This window comes from Trematomus bernacchii, unplaced genomic scaffold (genome assembly GCF_902827165.1).
Source record: "Trematomus bernacchii unplaced genomic scaffold, fTreBer1.1, whole genome shotgun sequence".
Classification (NCBI taxonomy): Eukaryota; Metazoa; Chordata; class Actinopteri; order Perciformes; family Nototheniidae; genus Trematomus; species Trematomus bernacchii.
The window spans coordinates 294-22,031 of record NW_022987672.1 but is presented as its reverse complement, the minus strand read 5'-3'; the positions used below and the strand labels follow the sequence as shown (position 1 = coordinate 22,031).

General features: G+C 41.4%; 1 protein-coding gene across 10 annotated transcripts in view; it reads left to right on the top strand.

Moving 5' to 3' along the window:
* LOC117487475 (NLR family CARD domain-containing protein 3-like) overlaps positions 1 to 17,837 on the top strand; it is a 189,413-nt gene extending 171,576 nt beyond the window's left edge. For 8 of the 10 annotated variants that reach the window (XM_034136099.1, XM_034136102.1, XM_034136097.1 and 5 more), the window contains 4 exons: positions 14,812 to 14,985; positions 15,791 to 15,937; positions 17,127 to 17,173; positions 17,262 to 17,837. In XM_034136099.1, coding sequence (XP_033991990.1) covers positions 14,812 to 14,985; positions 15,791 to 15,937; positions 17,127 to 17,173; positions 17,262 to 17,821 — 928 coding nt within the window. In that variant the 3' untranslated portion in view covers positions 17,822 to 17,837. Of the gene's footprint in view, positions 1 to 12,341; positions 12,421 to 12,559; positions 12,786 to 12,929; positions 14,725 to 14,811; positions 14,986 to 15,790; positions 15,938 to 17,126; positions 17,174 to 17,261 lie in introns of all 10 variants that reach the window. The other 2 variants (XM_034136104.1, XM_034136105.1) reach the window with 1 other exon arrangement.
* The last annotated feature ends 3,901 nt before the right edge of the window (positions 17,838 to 21,738 follow it).

The following is a 21,738-nucleotide window of genomic DNA, read 5'->3' as shown; positions in this document are numbered from 1 at the left end:
ACAAAGCGACACAACACACAACAATGGAGGATGTTGAGAAGATCGTTTGCTTGTTGCTTGCTGTGTGGTTCTTTATCACAAGAAATAGGCAAGAGATGATTCGAAAGAGGCGACTTGTAGCAAGACGAGGTATAGAGGCAGCTGACGCGAGAGTTCTGGCAGCCCGCAGAGACTACTGGAGGACTCTAACTACTACTACTACTGCTACTAATACTTCTTCGAGACTACAATGCTACTTGGTAAGCTAACGTTCGCTAACTAGCAATGTGTTTAGGCTCACGCTCCCCATACGACCAAAGAATTTCAAGTATTTAATTAATTGTAGCTACCACTTTTACGTATTAAAATATGTATGCTTTTGTTTGTGTATTTCAGAAGTTACTTCGCCGCCCTAGACCATGTGTTTGGATGCTCGACCGAGCTACCGAGTGGTGGAATGTGATTGTTCCATCTTTCACACACACTCAGTGGGTGGAGAACTTCAGGATGTCTGAAGAAACCTACGTCTACCTGTGCAACAAACTGCGGCCAGCGATGCAGAAACAGGACACACCATTCCGCGTGTGTATACCTTTTAAGAAGAGAGTGGCCATCGCACTGTGGAAGCTTGCTACCGGCTGTGAGTACAGAAGCATAGGACATCTTTTCGGAGTGAGCAAGACAACTGTGTGCCGGTGTGTGCAAGACTTCTGTGCTGCTGCAGAGACGTTGTTAGTACCGGAACTAATTTGTTCACCAGACCGGGAGAAATTTGCAGAAATGGCTGCCTACACTGAGAAGAGGTGGGGGCTCCCTCAGTGTGTAGGTGCTATTGATGGGTCACACATACCCATCTTGGCACCACAGGAATACCACTGTGACTATTTCAACCGTAAAGGCTGGCACTCCATCATCCTTCAAGGAGTTGTTGATGGTAAGGGACATTTCTGGAATGTGTTTGCAGGAATGCCTGGGAGCTTGCATGACGCTCGGGTTTTGAGACTGTCCACATTGTGGGAGTTGGCCAGTCGTGGCAACTACTTTCCAGCTTGCACCAGGAACATTGGTGGGGTGAATGCTGGCTATTACATCCTGGGAGACAATGCCTATCCCTTGCAAAACTGGCTCATAAAACCCTTCGCTGACACTGGACGGCTAACAGAAGAACATGTGACATACAACAAGAAGATTTGCAGAGTACGGGTAGTGGTTGAAAACGCTTTTGGTAGACTGAAGGGAAGGTGGCGTTGCCTCATGAAAAGAAATGACTGTGATGTGAAACTTGTTAAATCAATGGTGCTGACATGCTGTGCTCTGCATAACCTCTGCGAGAGTCATGGAGAGACCTATGATGATGGGTGGGATGCACCAGCAGCAGCAGAGCCAGGGGTAGCAGTGGCACAAGGTGCAGAGGAGGAGGGCAGGGACATACGAGAGGGTCTGATGCGCTACCTGAATCCATAAATAGTCATTGTATGGTATTGAACATAAATAAAAAAAGAATGTTTCACATACATGTGTTTGTCAAATTATTTAAACCCAAGAAATGTTATCAGAATTGACTATTTAGTAAATATTTGAATTTCAAGCACCAGTATTTACTGCCCCATAAAAATAATAATCTAAGCAAATATCAAAGCAAACTATAAACATAAATACAACAGTGTAAAACACAGCAGAACTATATTCAGCTTCAAGGTTTTGTATTTTGTCATACGAACATACACTCAAAGAAATGATATGTTAGATTTACTTAATCTAGTTATGTCAACCGGCTGCACGTAACAAGGCTAAGTAAATAGGAAACAGACTAGTAAACTAATATTTACTTCTTGCATTTAAGTAAATCTTACCAAAGCATCTTAATTAAATGCTACATCATACAGTTATGTTGTATTTGCTTAACACAGTTATGTTGAATTTACTTAAATTGTTGTTTTTACTTAACACAATTATGTTGTATTTACTTAAAGTTTGCACTGATTTACCTAACACAGTTAGGTTGTAATTACTTAACACAAATTAGTTCCATTTATGTTGTAGGATTGTGTTATTTGCACTTAACATCATTTAATCCAAATTGCTCTATCAATATAAGTAATTCAAATGACTCCAACTCAGTAATTTGTATTCCGCTCACTTTATTTTAAATGTTCATTTTACACTTATAACATTGCATTTTGCAAACAACCATCTGAATTGCCACAACAATTCAACAACAAAAAAACACTTAACTCCAACAGCCCATTTGTGGTAGGTGCACATATTAGAATTTTAAAGCTCTTTGCGTAAAAAACCCATGACAGCTGCTGAACTTGACAGTGATGAGAAACACGAGTGACTCAAGAAGTTAACATGTGGGCTGAAAAGCTACAATAATGACTTATCTGAACATTTTATAAAATGCAACTTTACTATGAACAGGGTTCTTACACCTTTTCCAAAGTCAAATTCAAGCACTTTTCAAGCACTTTTCAAGGTGCATTTTCAAGCTTTTCAAGCATCTTACAGCTGTTGTAAATTACATATTTATATACACATACTTAAACTCAAATGATTATTTCCCTACCTCACATTAAATCAGATGTTCTTTATGCTATAAACAACCAAATGTGTGTTTCATAAAAGCATTCTACATGAGGATGAAAAATTAAAAATGTTAGAAAAGAAAACTAAGTTTAATATTTCAAAATGAGTGACCCATCTGTACGTAGACTGGGCATCCCATATAACCTGGCTGAGCCAATATAAAACAATCAGCCAAATAACTTTTCAATACATTATTGATTACTATTTTTGAGGTACTTTTAGGTTGGCAGTAAACACAAGTCAGAGGTACATGGTGTACTTTGACTCCACTACATGTATGTAATACCTTTAGTTACTTCACAGATCTGGATGAATGATGTGAAATATAATCAAGTGTTAAATCAGACTTTAGTTCCACCTGGAGTAAATCCACAAGCTACCCTGCAGTATACAAAGTCATTCAAACTAGCTGCACCTTTACCAGCTTTGAGAACACTTTCATGATCAATCATTATAAAACATATCATATACAATTATTAGGGATGCTCCGATCGCCAATTTTGGAGCCGATCGCCGGAATCAGTATCGGCCGATACCGATATCGCTCTCTTTTCCTCTCTCCCCCTCTCTCTCTCTCCTGACAGCCCGTCAGTATCTCCTGCAGCTCACTGATCCAGTAATGAGCGACCCGACAGTGAAGAATAAATATATGTATAACTAGTTTAGCTTGTTCCAGAGGTAGATAAAATAGCTAAGTGTGTTAGGTCTAACTCTTAATGTGTGTTCTGCTCCGCTCACCGGTCCGTCACAGCGGGTGGAGCTGCAGGATTTCTGCTTCACACACACGTTGCATACCGCTATTTTATTGTCATTTTCGGACACTTAAAATACTGCCTTGTGAAGCCATTTTGGCGAGCTTGTTTTGCCGCACACAGAGAAAAGTGTCATGTATTTTACATGCAACGATAGCCTAATCTAAAATGCTCTACGACGGCGTACCTTTCGTGTGGTGTGTGGCTCGTCAGCGCAGACTCTCGCATCGTTATTGTTGCACACTTTGCAGGAGGCTACTCTTGGGCTTCGCTTGACCCTCGTCTTAGCCATGGCTTGTATTTGTCTTCTGCTAGCCAGCGCTCGTTGTAACTGCAACCTCCTGGCATACTGTCATCTATCACTCATCAGAATGCCCAGGTCACACACGTAACAAAAACACTTGCCGGTCACGCGCATTGCGCGGGAAGGCCGGAGCGGAGCTGTTTTATGTAAAAGCGAAGCAATTAAGCGCGCTCCGACTTCTTTATTTTCTTTTAATCTAAAAAGCGAAGTAAAGCATTTACAATTTCAAGCACTTTATCCCAAATTCAAGCACCATTCCCAAAATTCAAGCACTTTTCAAACCTTGAAAACACCTCGTACAATTTCAAGCATTTTCAAGGATTTCCAGCACCCGTACGCACCCTGTATTTTTTTCAAAATAAATTTTTTTATGTTTTTATGTCTTTCCAAACACTTAGATGAAACGCATCACATAATATTGCTCAAGCACATAATGTGTTACAGTAGATCTTTGCCTCTGTTATACATGAACATATGTCTTGAACTTTCAAAAGCAGAAATACAATTGTGAGTGTCTGTGTGTGTGGTGTGTCTCTCTGTGTGTGGTGTGTGTCTCTGTGTTGTCTCTCTGTGTGTGTCTGTGTGTGTGTGTGTGTGTGTGTGTGTGTGTGTGTGTGTGTGTGGTGTGGTGTGTGTGTGTGAGAGAATGTACCGAGATGGAAATGAACTGGACGTTATCTCTGTCACAGTATTTTGTCCTTGGGATTACTCTTGTAATCTGTTTTTCAGAACCTGCACCTTGGTTGACAGTCTGTTGCCATCCAACCCCATCAATACTTTTTGAATGAATTCAAATGTATGTTTCAGGTCCTTGGGGTAGCTCAGATTGAGGCTGTAAATCAGTCCAAGCAATACTGCCCATCCATTTGCCAAGTATTTCAGCTCTCGCAGCACTCCAACACCCTCGATGATGACGCCCGGGTTCTGCTCCTTCGTGTTTCACGAGATAGAGTCCCAATACCATTGGCTCCATTTGGGTTGTTGCAAGTTCAACATCCTAAAGTGGGATTAGAACATAGTATTCATGATTATCAGTATGAGAACCCTGACACACATCATTTTATAATATGAAACAAATGAGCAAATCCTTTTATTGGATCCATTGTAAATAAATACATGTAGTTGTAAATGTACATGAACAATATAACCAAAGTAGCAGCAAATACTTTGAATAAAAAACAAATTCAATTATTTTTATTTAAAGAGGACATATTATGCAAATGTTCAGGTGTATATCAGTATGTAGTGTCTCTGCTTTAAAGAGTCCTCTCCTGCTGATGTTCAGGTGTATATCAGTATGTAGTGTCTCTACTTTAAAGAGTCCTCTCCTGCTGATGTTCAGGTGTATATCAGTATGTAGTGTCTCTGCTTTAAAGAGTCCTCTCCTGCTGATGTTCAGGTGTATATCAGTATGTAGTGTCTCTGCTTTAAAGAGTCCTCTCCTGCTGATGTTCAGGTGTATATCAGTATGTAGTGTCTCTACTTTAAAGAGTCCTCTCCTGCTGATGTTCAGGTGTATATCAGTATGTAGTGTCTCTACTTTAAAGAGTCCTCTCCTGCTGATGTTCAGGTGTATATCAGTATGTAGTGTCTCTACTTTAAAGAGTCCTCTCCTGCTGATGTTCAGGTGTATATCAGTATGTAGTGTCTCTACTTTAAAGAGTCCTCTCCTGCTGATGTTCAGGTGTATATCAGTATATAGTGTCTCTACTTTAAAGAGTCCTCTCCTGCTGATGTTCAGGTGTATATCAGTATATAGTGTCTCTACTTTAAAGAGTCCTCTCCTGCTGATGTTCAGGTGTATATCAGTATGTGGTGTCTCTACTTTAAAGAGTCCTCTCCTGCTGATCTTCAGGTGTATATCAGTATGTAGTGTCTCTACTTTAAAGAGTCCTCTCCTGCTGATCTTCAGGTGTATATCAGTATGTAGTGTCTCTACTTTAAAGAGTCCTCTCCTGCTGATGTTCAGGTGTATATCAGTATGTAGTGTCTCTACTTTAAAGAGTCCTCTCCTGCTGATGTCCAGGTGTATATCAGTATGTAGTGTCTCTACTTTAAAGAGTCCTCTCCTGCTGATGTTCAGGTGTATATCAGTATGTAGTGTCTCTACTTTAAAGAGTCCTCTCCTGCTGATGTTTAGGTGTATATCAGTATGTAGTGTCTCTACTTTAAAGAGTCCTCTCCTGCTGATGTTCAGGTGTATATCAGTATGTAGTGTCTCTACTTTAAAGAGTCCTCTCCTGCTGATGTTTAGGTGTATATCAGTATGTAGTGTCTCTACTTTAAAGAGTCCTCTCCTGCTGATGTTTAGGTGTATATCAGTATGTAGTGTCTCTACTTTAAAGAGTCCTCTCCTGCTGATGTTCAGGTGTATATATATATATATATATATATATATCTGTGTTTGGCTATGTTTCAACTTACCAAATATTCCTTTATGAAGCTCTCGGAACTTTCATTCAAGTAGACGCAGAGCGCTTTAAGGACACAGTCCCGTCGTGTTTCAACTGTGGGATCCTGAGGGACAAACACATTTTCAAAATCTTCACACAAGAATACTGATTATGCTTGTGTGCTGATTTTTGGCAAGTCAAAGAAAGGGGGTTAGAGAGGTTAAAATATATTTATATGAGAGGGACAACAAGAGAGAGAGATAAAGAGAATATGGTGTTGCAGTGCCCAAACTACACAATTTATTACAACTACATACCTTGTCCATGGCTGCCATGATCAGGCCCAAATTGCGTCCTGCTGTTCCCCCCTTCTTTTTGAAAACCTTCATCAACTGAGACGAATGGCGATCCAGTTGAGACATGAAGGTAGGCAGCAGCGGAACGGTGGTGATGCGGGTGAATTCTGCGTTTACCTGCAACACATTGTGATACAGGTTCAAATGTTTTGTTTAAAGCTAATAATATCCATCAAGTGTCATAGCAGAAAGGACAGGACATCTACTGGTGTAAACCAAACAAAGAATTTCAGCTGAGGTTCTTTTCTTATACATGTGCATCTATTAAAATAGCTCTGCACTTAATACAGGTAAAGATTCAACATGACATCTACTTAAATGTGTTTTAAGAGCATTCCATGTTTTGAAAGAGCATGGGCATTCATAGTATGTGCATGGATATGGGTGTCTCTGACCAAAATGGCCGTGTTTTAATTTATAGTGCTTCAGTAATTGGTACCTTGTAGATTGAGTACACTGTTTGCATCTCCACATTCAAAACCTAGAGAAAAAGAGAAATGTGTTAATGATCCAAATGTATTGTAAATAACAACTATTATTGCAGCCATTAACATAATTCAGGGTGTGAGGTGCAGGATATAGCAACCCATTACTGGATCTTAAGCAGTGGTGGAAAAAGTACTCAGATCCTGTACTAAAGTAAAAGTATAAATACTCCATTACTTGCTATAGTCCCAAGTTCAAAATAATACTTAAGGTAAAGTTCCAAAGTGTTATTAGCCAAATATAATAAAGTATCAAAAGAAAAAGTACTTTGTGCAGAAAGCCTTTTGTAAAAGGGTTGCATCATTATAGAATAAAAATGAATGTTCTTATAATAAAAAATCTACATATATACAAGATTTTTTAATGTTGTGATTTGTTAATATAGAGCATATTTTGGAAAGAACTGAGTAAATTAGTAGTACATGTATATGAATATAAACATTATCTAAAAAGGTAACTACAAGTGTCAAATAAATGTAGTGTTGTAAAAGTACAATATTTCCCACTGAAATGTAATTGAGTAGAATTACAGAGTAGCAGAACATGGAAATACTTTTCCACGATAAATAACTGTTTAAACACAAGCAGTTGCCACGGCAGGTAAGTGGCAACTGCCACACACATTCGCTTGGCTCGGCACCCAGAGTAACACCCCTTCAGCAGCCGCAGTTGTCTCAGCAAATAGTGGCATCTGCGGCTGAAGTACCTGCCACTATTTAATCTTGCTCTCTCTCTCTGATTATTATAAAGAAACACGTTTTCGGGTGAATTACGTGTCTATTTAAGAGCTGTCTTAATGGAAGATGTGCTTGTTGAGTGTGTTCCTGTACATGCTTTAAATAATTCACACTTTGATATTCCTGGCCGACATAATTAACGTAACGACCAGGCACGGCTCCGGCTGACGCAACAGTACAGTGCACAGATGGGATTTTTATTTCTTCCAAATAAGCTTTACAATTGAACAAAAAAACCTCCCTCAGGGCGTTACACTTGATGAAGTTATTTTTAATAGACTTAGAAGACCTTAACCGACTATGACCTTTTTGGCACTGGAGATGTTTGCAACCAGGCTCTCAAATCTTTAAATCAAGCACATTTAAAAAAAAAAAATTTAAAAAAAGGAGGGAAAAAACGTGTCCACTTACTTTTGGTAAGAGCTAACATTACTATTATAACCACATCAAGCTAAAATCATTAAATACATAACGATTGACTTATACAGACAAAGCTTGAAATGTCACCTCTTTTGTGACATATTCTAACACTTTTAAGTGCAAGGGAACATAATTAAAAAGTGACCGTTAAGCTAGCTGTTAGCTAGCTGTTAGCTAGGCTGCACCACTTTTCAAATCTATCATCAACGTATACAGTTGGTAGCAGGGAAATCAAAAATACACATCAACTTTTGTATTTCAGGGACCGTTTGTGTTTAATATATGTTAATATTTAAGAAACTTACCATAACATCGCAGGATGGCACAGGAAAGGGAAAAAATGCGGTTCTGTCATCTCACAGTCACAGGATTCAAATGACACATGTCCCCGGTCTTACAGCGCATGTGCTGAGAAAGTACGGCAAGCACTTTGGGACAATCAGTGCGTTTTAAATAACTTTACCATTTAAATACAACACAACATGGTAATGTAATCCCAAAACTTTGAACTTTTACATAAATGCAATTAAAGTCTCTTGATTTAATTGTAAAAAGTGCATTTACTTAGTAGTTTCAATATAAAAAAAGCAATTAATGCAAACAACATCCATATTTCATTTCTAAGAGTGTAGCTACAGTGTAGTTATAGTTTATTTTGTTCTCTTTTAAATATATAAGCAATGTATTTGAGTCTAGCACAACGAGGGTATTACAATTGAGTAATGTTTACTACATGTATTCATAATACCATTACAAAATATGTAATGTTATGTTTTAGAGGACCTCAAGCGAGCAAACTCAATTCCAAACAGTATGCAGAGTTGTCCTGCAAAAGACTTAAAATGTTTTATTTAACCAAGTATTTATTCTCTTATTTGCTTTAATTGCAACAGATGATAAAGGTTTCACTGTGCAGTGCTTTGTGGGCGATGATGGTGTTTATGATATTTCTGACTGAAGAGGGACGCCTAGATGATGCCATCTTTCTGTGTGATCGCTGTTGGGTGCAATTATTTATCAACAAGCAATAAGATAAGTCAAAGAAGTACTTTATTGAACACAAAGTGTTTTCTTGCAGCAGCATAAAAAAGGCATGGCATTATACAATACAAAAAAAAAAAATGATTGTATTGTATTGAAGATAAAAAATATACAAGAAAGTACAGCCAGAGGTTATTGGTTCACAGAGGCGGAGGAGACTGGGCACGTTGGCTGCCCGTTCCCACTAGCACCTGGCAAATAGTGCGCATGAAGGATGCATTAAAGCTCTCTACGCGAGCCATCTCCTCCCTTCTCAAGGTGGCTTCCAACAGCCTCGCCTCCCTCGCCTCCACCAGGGTCTGGTTCATGTACTGAGCCTGCAGGGCCCGGTCTTCCCTCAGCTCGGCATGGATCTTCTCCTGCTGGGCCAGGTTCTGCTCCTGGTGTTCCTTCTGCTGGGCCAGTTGCAGTTCCAGCAGGGCCAGTTCCTCTCCTCCTCGTCTCCTCTTGCCTGGGTGACAAGATAATAATATAAATAATTAGCAATAACAATGAAGAAACACAGGTACAGGTCACACAAGGATATAAGAATAAAATGTATAAACAGAACAGTAAGGATGAATTAAAGAAAGTTCTGGCCCTATATACTAGCTGCTTACTAGCTAGTTACTTTACTTGTAACAGAGCATTCGCACACAGTGGTACAGCTTATTTTACTACTGACGATGGATGGTCTACATTTTTTTTTAAAAGTCACAATTCCAGCCTATTTCTTACCTAGAACCACACGCGGTGTCGAGCTGGCACTCGGCGTTGGTGTCTGTGCTCGAGCTGGAGTTTGTGCTGTCGATATGGATGATATCGATGCACCGGATGGTGTTGGTTCATTCTCGTTATTCAAAACGTAATCATCTAGAACAGAAACATGACTTGTTAATTCCACAAACTACTGCAGCACAATACTATAAATAGCAACAACAACTATAGAAAAGACAAACTGAACGTAAACAATGGCACATGTGGTGTTAGCAAACACTAGCTCTAGCTAATGCTATCTGCCTTAGCTAGCTAGCTAGCCTTCGGGGCTCCATAAAACCATGGGTTGTCGAACATAAATGTAAGGATAAAATAGACTTATTTGTTAGAAGTGAGCTTTAGAACAGATAGGGACACAAAGGTTCCAAGAAAATAACAGAGCGTTAGCAAAAACTTACCATTCATAGACTCCAGTAACGCTGTTGCTGAGTCCAGGCCTCCCTCCCTCCCTCCGCTAGCCGGTCTATGGCCGTAAATGCTGTTCATGAGGTCGAACCACTTCCAGTTTTTCCTACCGGCACCACTGGTGTTGTTGTTGTCCTTCACCAAGCGATATTCACCCTTAAGCTTTTTAAGTTTTTCCCTACACTGCACGACAGTCCTGGAGTACCCGCTTGTGGCCATTAGTGTAGACACCTCCTGAAATACTTTAATATTTCGAGTCATCCCGTCGAGCTCCCGCTGGATCTTTTCATCAGAAATGTAATGGAGGAACGTCGTGACTTCCTCGACCGACCATGGTGTGCTTTTCTTTGCCATTGTTAATCCTCTGTTGACAAAAATGCTGTATGTAAAAATGCTGCAAGCATCGCTATATATATATGCGACGCTAGGGATTATCTCGCGCGCGATTGTGACGATTCTCTCCGACCAATCAGCAGCCGAGAGCGTTGACGTCACAAACTCAGCCCGGTTGTCGATGGCCCTGGCCCCACGATTTTATGAGGCCAGAAAAACTGTGAATTAGGACCCGCCGGCCGGTACTAGGCCAAGTGGAAACGCAACCACAATCGGGCCGCTGACGTCACAGCCCTCTTAAACCGGGCTGCGGGCTGTAGTGGAAACGCGCCATAAGAGTCCGGTTATGATAGAATAAAACTAGTCAGTATGAAGTCTTGTCCAAAATATTTTTCAGCAGTTTTTTTCCAGCATGTTTTACGGCCTGATAAATGGGACAAATAATCAGGAGAGTGAGAGCGGTATAATAACCTCCTTTAGCTAAGGGAACACTGGACCTTCCTTAACGAAAGGAAAGGAGAAAATGCAGTCCCACAATGCCTTGTGTGGCGCAAATTAACCAAGACAAACAAATAATAATAAAATGGTGAGGAAACCTTTCCGTTATACTGAAATGAAGATTCTTGAAATAAGAGTTTATTCTTGCAAGAAGGTAAAACGTTACAGAGTGTCAAGCAGTCTGCAGCGAAGTACATAAGTCAGGAGATTTGCAAAGGGTCTTATATTCACAAAATCAGACCCAAAAGGAAGAAGGGGAGTGGTCAAGATGTTCAGGAGACATCTGCTTGCTGCATGGAGAGCCATAATGTCTACATTCCTCAGAGGTTAAAGGTCATGAACCTTTCACAATAGATAGAGGTTATCTTAACTGCTGACTTTGAGTCATTTTCTAAGAAATAGCTTATCAAGAAGAACATAATGGTGAACTTTGAATGCTCACTCAGCATCATCAAATAAAATGTTCCATTACATTCCACCCTTTTGATCATATTTAAAAAACATATTCTTTCAAACAGTAGCTGGTATATATGAGCAAACTACTGAATTAAATAAAACAAAACAAAACAAAAGGTATTTACGCAAATGTTTTATCTGTTTCTGTTTCAGGGTCCAGCAGCAGAGACCAGACTCTCCCAGCTGTCTGTCCCTAAAGAGCGACGCCTCGAAGGACGACTTCATAAACTTTAAAGGAAGACCTCCATCTACTGATCAGAAGTAAGCTGTAACTCACAGTAAGAGTCTGGTTATGAGAGAATAAAACCAGTTTGTATAAAGTCTCGTCAGACCCCTCCTCTTGTCCAAAGTGTTTAGTTGTGAACGTCCACACTGGGAGGGGCAGTGAAACTCCATCTGAAAACTCAGGCTGTTCAGAAGCTGTTCCACCATCTCTCAAACACTTCTGATGGAGGAGACTGAGCCTTCATCAAAGTCACAACCAGCTCTATTGCCAGGTGAACCCTCACCCCTGCTATGGTGCTGGAGGTGGAGCTGGGGGGGTAACGGGGGCTGGTGTAAGAACTGTCCCTAGGTCTTTCCTTTTCCTGATGAACAGCTGTTAGCCAGCTGCAGAGTCCAGTATCTATCCACACAGCCACGTTTCAGGAAGACCAGAATGAAGGATGGACAGAATCCTCTGGTCTTCAACAGTAGCTGGAAATAAATATTCCTGTAGTGCAAAGTTCCCGCTGACGCACAGGACCACCAGCCTGTTCCCCTGTCCTCCTTCACCCTGAGTGTGTCTCTGTGTGGACAGACATAATGTGAGCTAATGCTTCATGGTTCCTCCACAGAGGGGACCAGGAGAGCTCGGAGGTTCCCGGTGGTCCGTCTGCCCAGCAGCATCAGACACAGCTGGACTCCATATTTACGGTGAGTACATGTACTACAGATACTTTACCTCTCTTCTGTTCACAGTCATCTCCATGCTGCACTTTTAGAGAGTCAGTCTGTCCGGATCTGATGTTTGGATCCATGGTTTATAGTTTGTGTCGTTCATGTGATGTTCCAGCTGCTGGAGGACCACATCGTCACCTTTGTGAAGAGCGAGCTGAAGAAGTTCCAGAAGACTCTGAGTTCAGATTACCCAGAAGGGTTAGTGAGTCAGAGTGAGGATGAGGAGATGTTGGAGGCTGAGGATGAAGAGCAGAGGAGGAGCAAAGAGGAATTCCTGAACATCACACTGCACTTCCTGAGGAGCATGAAGCAGGAGGAGCTGGCTGACCGTCTGCAGAGCAGTAAGAGGGTTTCTATAGAGATTTAACACTCTGGATAAATGTCTCATCTGCTGATGTCTCAAGAGACCAACATATATCCATATTTTATTCAGAGAACCAGAGTTACAGTGTGACCTAATGATCTTTTGTTGTGTGTTCTTTCAGGAACTCCTGCTGGAGTGTGTCAGCGTAAACTCAAATCCACCCTGAAGGAGAGGTTCCAGTGTGTGTTTGAGGGCATTGCTAAAGCAGGAAACCCAACCCTTCTGAACCAGATCTACACAGAGCTCTACATCACAGAGGGGGGGTCTGCAGAGGTCAATCAGGAACATGAGGTCAGACAGATTGAAACAGCATCCAGGAAACCACACAGACCAGAAACAACCATCAGACAAGAAGACCTCTTTAAAGCCTCACCTGGAAGAGATGCACCAATCAGAGCAGTGATGACAAAGGGCGTGGCTGGCATTGGGAAAACAGTCTTAACACAGAAGTTCACTCTGGACTGGGCTGACGGCAAAGCCCACCAGGACATCCAGTTCATATTTCCATTCACCTTCAGAGAGCTGAATGTGGTGAGAGAGAACAAGTACAGCTTGGTGGAACTTGTTCATCACTTCTTCTCTGAAACCAGAGACGCAGGAATCTGCAGGTTTGATCAGTTCCCGGTTGTGTTCATCTTTGACGGTCTGGATGAGTGTCGACTTCCTCTGGACTTCCACAACACTGAGATCCTGACTGACGTCACAGAGTCCACCTCAGTGGATGTGCTGCTGACAAACCTCATCAGGGGGAAGCTGCTTCCCTCTGCTCGCCTCTGGATAACCACACGACCTGCAGCAGCCAATCAGATCCCTCCTGAGTGTGTGGACATGGTGACAGAGGTCCGAGGGTTCACTGACCCACAGAAGGAAAAGTACTTCAGGAAGAGGTTCAGAGATCAGAAGCAGGCCGGCACCATCATCTCCCACATCAAGACCTCACGAAGCCTCCACATCATGTGCCACATCCCAGTCTTCTGCTGGATCTCTGCTTCAGTTCTGGAGGAGGTGTTGAAAACCAGAGAGGGAGGAGAGCTGCCCAAGACCCTGACTGAGATGTACATCCACTTCCTGGTGGTTCAGTCCAAAGTGAAGAACATCAAGTATGATGGAGGAGCTGAGACAGATCCACACTGGAGTCCAGAGAGCAGGAAGATGATGGAGTCTCTGGGGAAACTGGCTTTTGAGCAGCTGCAGAAAGGCAACCTGATCTTCTATGAGTCCGACCTGAGAGAGTGTGGCATCGATATCAGAGCAGCCTCAGTGTACTCAGGAGTGTTCACAGAGGTCTTTAGAGAGGAGAGAGGACTGTACCATGACAAGGTATTCTGCTTCGTCCATCTGAGCGTTCAGGAGTTTCTGGCTGCTCTTCATGTCCACCTGACCTTCATCAACTCTGGAGTCAATCTGCTGTCAGAAGAACCAACAACCTCCCAGAAGTCTGAAGTCAAACCTAAACTAACAGATCTCTACCAGAGTGCTGTGGACCAGGCCTTACAGAGTCCAAACGGACACCTGGACTTGTTCCTGCGCTTCTACCTGGGTCTTTCACTGCAGACCAATCAGAAACTCCTACGAGGCCTGCTGACACAGACAGGAAGTGGCTCAGGGACCAACAAGAAAACAGTCCTGTACATCAAGAAGAGGATAGAAGAGGACCTGTCTGCAGAGAGAAGCATCAACCTGTTCCACTGTCTGAATGAACTGGATGATCGTTCTCTAGTGGAGGAGATCCAACAGTCCTTGAGTTCAGGACGTCTCTCCAGAGATAAACTGTCTCCTGCTCAGTGGTCAGCTCTGGTCTTCATCTTACTGTCATCAGGAAAAGATCTGGAAGAGTTTGACCTGAAGAAATACTCTGCTTCAGAGGAGGCTCTTCTGAGGCTGCTGCCAGTGGTCAAAGCCTCCAACAAAGCTCTGTAAGTACAGAGAATATTTGATTTAGTGAATCAGTTATTAATACACTGCTGTCTTCTGAATAATGGTTGTCCTCATCGTCTCTTCAGGCTGAGTGGCTGTAACCTGTCAGAGAGAAGCTGTGCAGCTCTGTCCTCAGTCCTCAGCTCCCAGTCCTCTAGTCTGAGAGAGCTGGACCTGAGTAACAACGATCTGCAGGATTCAGGAGTAAAGCTGCTGTCTGCTGGACTGGAGAGTCCACACTGTGAACTGAAGACTCTCAGGTCAGAGCACAGTACAGTTTGACTCAGCCATGCTGTGTGGTGTGGGAATACCATCATCAAAAACATAATTCAAGAGAAACGCGACACAATATATTTGTCACAATTCACAATTTATTGGCACAAACTTCTTTAAAGTTAAAAAAACATCCCCCCTTGTGTACCACACACAGACAAATATGCAAAGGGCTGGGCCCCTCACTAGAGGTGAGGTATATTGCCTCAAAGATCAATCAAATGTAGGTAAATTATTCTTGATACTTGAATATGCTTTAAGAAAAACACAGCCTATATCCCGCTCCACAGAGGGTTTACTTTATTTAGTTGGCGGCTCATCCTTTAACACAGAAGGATTGATTATAATAAGGAGAAATAGGAAGGGTTTGTTAAGCAAATAAGTTATTGGGCTGGGCTTTTTTTTTACAAACTAACATTTGTTAGAAAATTTAATTGACTGAATTTATTAGAAAATTGGGCTCATTAACACATGAATACTTCTGTTTGAGATATATATATATATATATATATATATATATATATATATATATATATATATGTTTACATTTAAGAAGTACAATATAAGAAAAGCACAAGTTTCTCTCTAGTCTTTCTTCACATTATTCTCTATTCCTTTGTTTGATGATCTTTTCATATCAATAAGACCCTTACCATGGCTGTCCAATTGAACTGTGAAGCAGTGACTGGAGTTTTAGGTGTAGAGATGACCCAGAGGTGATGCAGTAATAAGCCCCGCCCCTTCCAGTCCTGGACCCTCAGATTATCTGATGGCTTGTTTGTGTGTCTGCAGGCTGTCAGGCTGTCTGATCACAGAGGAAGGCTGTGATGCTCTGGCCTCAGCTTTAAACCCCTCCCATCTGAGAGAGCTGGACCTGAGCTACAATCATCCAGGAGACTCAGGGGCGAGGCTGCTGTCTGCTGGACTGGACACACTCAGGTATGGAGAGGCACTCAGTCTGATAGAGGAGGTAGAAACTGGCTCCTATGACCTGAAACAACCAGAGCTGTTAGACCCTGACTCTTCACACTGTCTGCCGTCAGCTGTTAGCATCAAACACAAATTTTCAACTGAGAGGAAACCCACCCTCAGTGGGTCAATGTTCATCGTGGAACCACCAACAGAAACAGAGTGTTTTTTTTTTATGTTCACACAGATTTAGCACAGGAAGTGACATCATGAATAAATAAACTGATTCATTTCCAGATGTTTTATTCTGAGTCCTAGCAAACGGCCAATCAGAAGAACCTCCCCTGGAATGAAAATAAGGATTTATTAGTTTCAGTGTTGGGAGTAACGTGTTACAGTAATCAGATTACATTTGTCTGTAACGCAGTAGTGTAACGCGTTACTGTTGGTTCAGCAGTAATTACATTAGATAAGATAAGAAAGTACTTTATTGATACTGAGCACAACATAATGTCATTACCTGCGTTATGTTAAGGTCTTCAACTTTCTGCATAACGGGAGGATAGAAAAATAAATCAAACGTCCTTTTTCTCTCGCACTAAACTTGCTACACTCGCGATATGGCAGAGTTTTCATAGCAGAGATAAACAGGCGCAGCAAAACATCGTGGAGGACATGTTTCCCGTTTCATTACATCCATGGTTTCCACGGTGGAATCACCATCTTTCTAAAAACATATTGAGCCAAAAATGATACGTTTTTGTGTGTGCACTGAAACATATGTGTGGAAACATTTATATATAAATCCAGAATCACATTTGTGTATCCTTCTGTGTGCATTTATTTATTTGAGAGACTGATCTGACCCCATAGCCATCAGACAGGAACACTTTAGCAAACTACCTGGAGCAGAGTTATGATGGAACCTGAGCTAAAGAAAACATGATGTTCAAACAAAGAGCAGAAACTGAGACAAAACATCAAAACAAACTGAAAAGTATTAAATATGAAGCGCACAGTGAACCAAAGAGAAACCCATATTTCCTGATGCTCACAAACGCTGCACACAGGAAGCATGCCCCCACCTGATCAACACCTGGAGAGGAGATCATAGACATCACAAAAGAGACACCTCAGTGTTTGTAGATGTTTCTGGAGGCAGACTGAGGTGGACATATCAGACCATTTAAAGACTAACTGACCCCCCCTCTGCTTTCAGCCTGGAGCCTGCTGGAGTCCGGTGGTTGAGGCCAGGTCTCAGGAAGTGTAAGTGTGTTTTTAATCATGAACATCTTCACACTGGGACATCACAGGGACTTTAGTAACCTTTAATACCTGCTGTGTCTCTCATCAGATTCCTGTGGACTCACACTGGACTCAAACACAGCACACAGAGACCTCCAACTGTCTGACAACAACAGGAAGGTGACATGTGTGAGAGAGGAGCAGAAATATCCTGATCATCCAGAGAGGTTTGACTCCTGGCCTCAGCTGATGTGTAGAGAAGCTCTGATTGGTCGCTGTTACTGGGAGGTCGAGTGGAGAGGAGTGGTTCATATATCAGTGACTTACAGAGGAATCAGCAGGAGAGGAGTCAGAGGGGACTGTGGGTTTGGATGGAATGATCAGTCCTGGAGTCTGGACTGCTCTGCTGGTGGTGGTTACTCTGTCAGGCACAACAACAGAATAGCACTCATCGCCTCCTCCTCCTCCTCCTCCTCCTCCTCCTCCTCCTCTGGTAGAGTAGCAGTGTATCTGGATCATCCTGCTGGCTCTCTCTCCTTCTACAGAGTCTCCTCTGACACACTGATCCACCTCCACACCTTCAGAGCCACATCCACTGAACCTCTCTATGCTGGGTTTGGGATTGGGTTACCTGGTGCCTCAGTGTCTCTGTGCTCTCTGCAGGAGTGATCCCCCCTCCCCCCCAGAAAAAGAGGGGCTGATAATAAAAGTGTAAAAATAAGATTTCTGAGACTTTCCGAAAAAAAAGTCAGAATTCTGAGATTATCTGTTAATTTTCTTTTTAAACAAATCTAAATGTTGAGATTTCAGAAAATAAAAGTTTTTCAAAAAGAAACCAGGATTGTAAGATTTTAAGAAAAAGCTCAAAACAAAAGTCAGTCTTTGCAAAGATGAAACTCAGAAAGAGGTTGAATAACAACAGGAAGTCCATTCTGATTTATTTCCACACGGAGGCTTTTATTCTGAAACTGCAGGAAAATGTACATTTATCCCAAAGTCTTCCCACCATCTGTAGTTTGTGAACACGTGACATCACTTCAGTTTGAATGGCAGCAGTAAAGGGTTACTGAGGCTCGTTAAGAACAGGTCATAGTGACGAGTTCAATCACTTCTGCAGAATATAATATATGATGTCTACAAACTAACATATAATAACGTCTGAAGTGCAAACGTGAACATAAAGTGCAAACCACAGCGTGCATGCATTTGAGCTCAATGACCGGCTTCCCTGTGAATATTTAAAATATAACGTGGCCCTACACCAGTGGTTCTCAAATGGGGGTACGCGGACCCCTAGGGGTACGTTGGAGTACTGCAGGGGGTACGTGAGATTTATTTTATGTTAATTTAAAAAAAAAACATAATTAATGCATTTAAACAAACTACTAACAGTAGATTAACTACTTTATTCAAAAGTTTACAGTAATTCTGGATAATAAAATGGGAAAAATAAACGGGGTGCTCTCTTTTCCTCTCTCTCGTCTCCGGACAGCCGGTCAGTCTCGTGCAGCTCGCTGAACCTGTAATAAGTGGCCCAACAGTAAAGAATACACATATTTATAACTAGTTTAGCTAGTTCCAGAGTAGATAAACTAGCTAAGTGTGTTAGGTCTAACTCTTAGTGTATTTTGCTCCGCTAAACGGTCCATCACAGCGGGTGGAGCTGTGGTCCGGAAGAGCTGCGTGTTCTCCGTCAGCAGCAGCTGATCTGATCTCTGATCTCTCTCTCGCGTCCGGTTATACTTCAATCGCGTTTATGTCCAAATCTATCAGATCTAGCTAGTTCTAGTTAATTATATGACTGCCTGCGTGTCAAAGGACCTAAACAATAAGCGTTGCTTGGCAACGGCTTGTGGCTGCAAAGTATAGTGCAGCATTATGCATTTGTTTATATGAGGGGTAAAAATCCCATGCTCATAAAATGCTCATATTTTTTTTTCTCTTCATTCCCCACGCCCCAAAATAAATAAATAAATAAATAAATATACCAATTTTAGGAAAAGTTACGAAGTTTGAGCAGTGTGGGTTTTATATTAACAGAGTTACACATATTTCAAAACGCGAAGTGTAATAACTGCAGTTGCCTCCCTGTCAGAATGACAAAGATCCTCAGTGAAGCACAAGCCCATGTTTCTCACTACATTGTAAGTACAACTTATTAAAAAGATCAGTTCAATGCAACTAATGTCGTCTTAGCGTTATTGCATGATGTTAAAATTGGTTTGCCATGAATTTAGTGATGGATTGTAAACATTTAAGTGTTTCTCAGTTACAATGTTGTTTTAATAAATCAGACACTGATGGGGCAAGGCTCAGGCTGTACTGTACCTCTTTATATAGGCATTTTTTCCCTAACAAATAGTTTTTGTGCTGATCAGGGGGTACTTGGCTGAATTTTTTTTTCAAAGGGGGTACATTATTGAAAAAAGTTTGAGAACCACTGCCCTACACAGCAGAGTCTGAGCGGCACAGTGTGCAGCTTTTATTTTAATGCTGGCTTTTTACTCTCATGCAAACATGGTCATTAGTGTGAATGCTGTGCCACAGCATTCCACTATAGTACTTCAAATCTTTATTCTTCCCCTTATTATTATTAGTGCGAATGCTGTTTACAGCATTCCACTATAGTTCTTCAAATCTTTATTCTTCCCCTTATTAGTGCGAATGCTGTTTACAGCATTCCACTATAGTTCTTCGAATCTTTATTCTTCCCCTTAATATTATTATTTCAGCCAATACTTTGGCACTCCATAACTTCAGCTTATTTTCAGCTACAGAAACCATTCAAATATTAAACTATTCAGCCTGTTCAGGAATCGATGGGAAACCTTCAACTTTTTAAAAATATTTTATACTTTTTGAAATATTCAGCTTTTTAAACTCTTTTTTTTAACATTGAAGTCAATGGGAGATGCCTTCAAATCCTCTTTTCCTATACTTTGCGCCAAATGCTACTCCTTCCACATACTTTCAGCTAGACACTTCATTCCAACTTTCAAATGATCACAACACATTCAGCTATTCAAAATTGACTTTTATTTTTGATATCTTTTACACTTTTTGAGATAATTAACTTTGTTTGGAGCTTGGTAAAGAGGCTTTCTTCAGATTTTAACATTAGTGTGGATGGAGCAGCTCGTTAAGTCTAGAGTGCTTTGATCTCAAAACAGGGTGGAGGGGTGCTTCAAATTCTCCCCCAAAAATGTTTTAAACTTGCCATAATTCCCAAACCCTACACTCCTCAGAAATATTTTGTCATGAAAAACGTAGGAAAACCTCTCCTAGGTTGGAAAATGAAAAAAAATTAAGAAGAAATATTAATCAAAATGCCTCTTGAGGGCATGAAGAGACAACAAGTCCAGCTAGCTCCCAATTGATTCCCATGTTAAATCTTTCCGGAACTTTCTTCAGAACAGAGAGAAGTACACTTTAGACAAACTGCTCCTATCTCCACATTTTACACACAAAACCAAAAAAAACAACATATATCAGTTCATTGGGGTTCCCTGATGCTCACGGTCTGGTATTTTTTTTATAGGAGCCATAGTTTTTGAACAGTTGGCAAAATTGTCAGATATACTCCTCAATGCATTCTAATGGGCAGTTGGTTGTCATGGTGTTGATTGGAGCCACGCACACACCTGAGTGACATCATCTAATCAGAACAGACACCATGGAAACCTTTGATCTCTGGGTTTACACACACAGGTGTTTGTAAACATTCATTCACTACTACTTACAGTACATTTAATATCTTTATTTAACTCCTTGAGCCTAATTTCAGCTGCAGGAACCATTCAAATATCAAACTATTCAGCCTTTTCAGCACATGATGGGACACTTTCAACTTTTTCAAAATATGTTATACTTTTTAAAACATTCAGATTTTTAAAGTCTTTTTTTTAACATGGAAGTCATTGCAATGCATTTGAGCTGTAACATCTCTCTCTCTCTCTCTCTCTCTCTGATTGTGAGTGGACCGGTGAGTATAGCGGAGAGCGATCGTTTAAAGTTTACAACTTTTCAAACCCTTGTTAATATTTCACTTTTCTCTGGGCGATAGTTTATGTCATTGTGCATCACTTGTCCGACTTTGGTGTTTTTTGGTGGTGTTGTTTGGTTGCACTGGTGATTTGTTTGTCTAATTGTTTGTCTAGCGGCTGCAGCTGCAGTCACGCCGCCCGGCATGGCGTTCCGTGGCAGCTGCGCCGGGTTGGAGAAGCTGACTCGCAAACACGCCATCAAGCTCTCTCCACCTGACGGTGTGTCGGTGGAGGAGTGTGGTCTGGCTGTGGGGGCTGTGGTGGGATATGGCAGAGTCAAATCTGCCTCCCGCATGAACAGTGCGGTGGTTATTTTTTTAGACTGCACGGAGAAAGCTAACCAGCTGGTGGAGAGCGGGCTAGTGATTAAAGGGACGATATTACCTGTGCTACCCCTTGTCACTCCTGCTAAAAAAGTTATAATTTCAAATGTGCCCCCGTTTCTTAGAAACGAGTTGTTGGAGAGAGAGCTGACTCGACACGGGCAGCTTGCGTCTCCCATTAAGATGATCCCCCTGGGCTGTAAATCCCCGCACCTCAAGC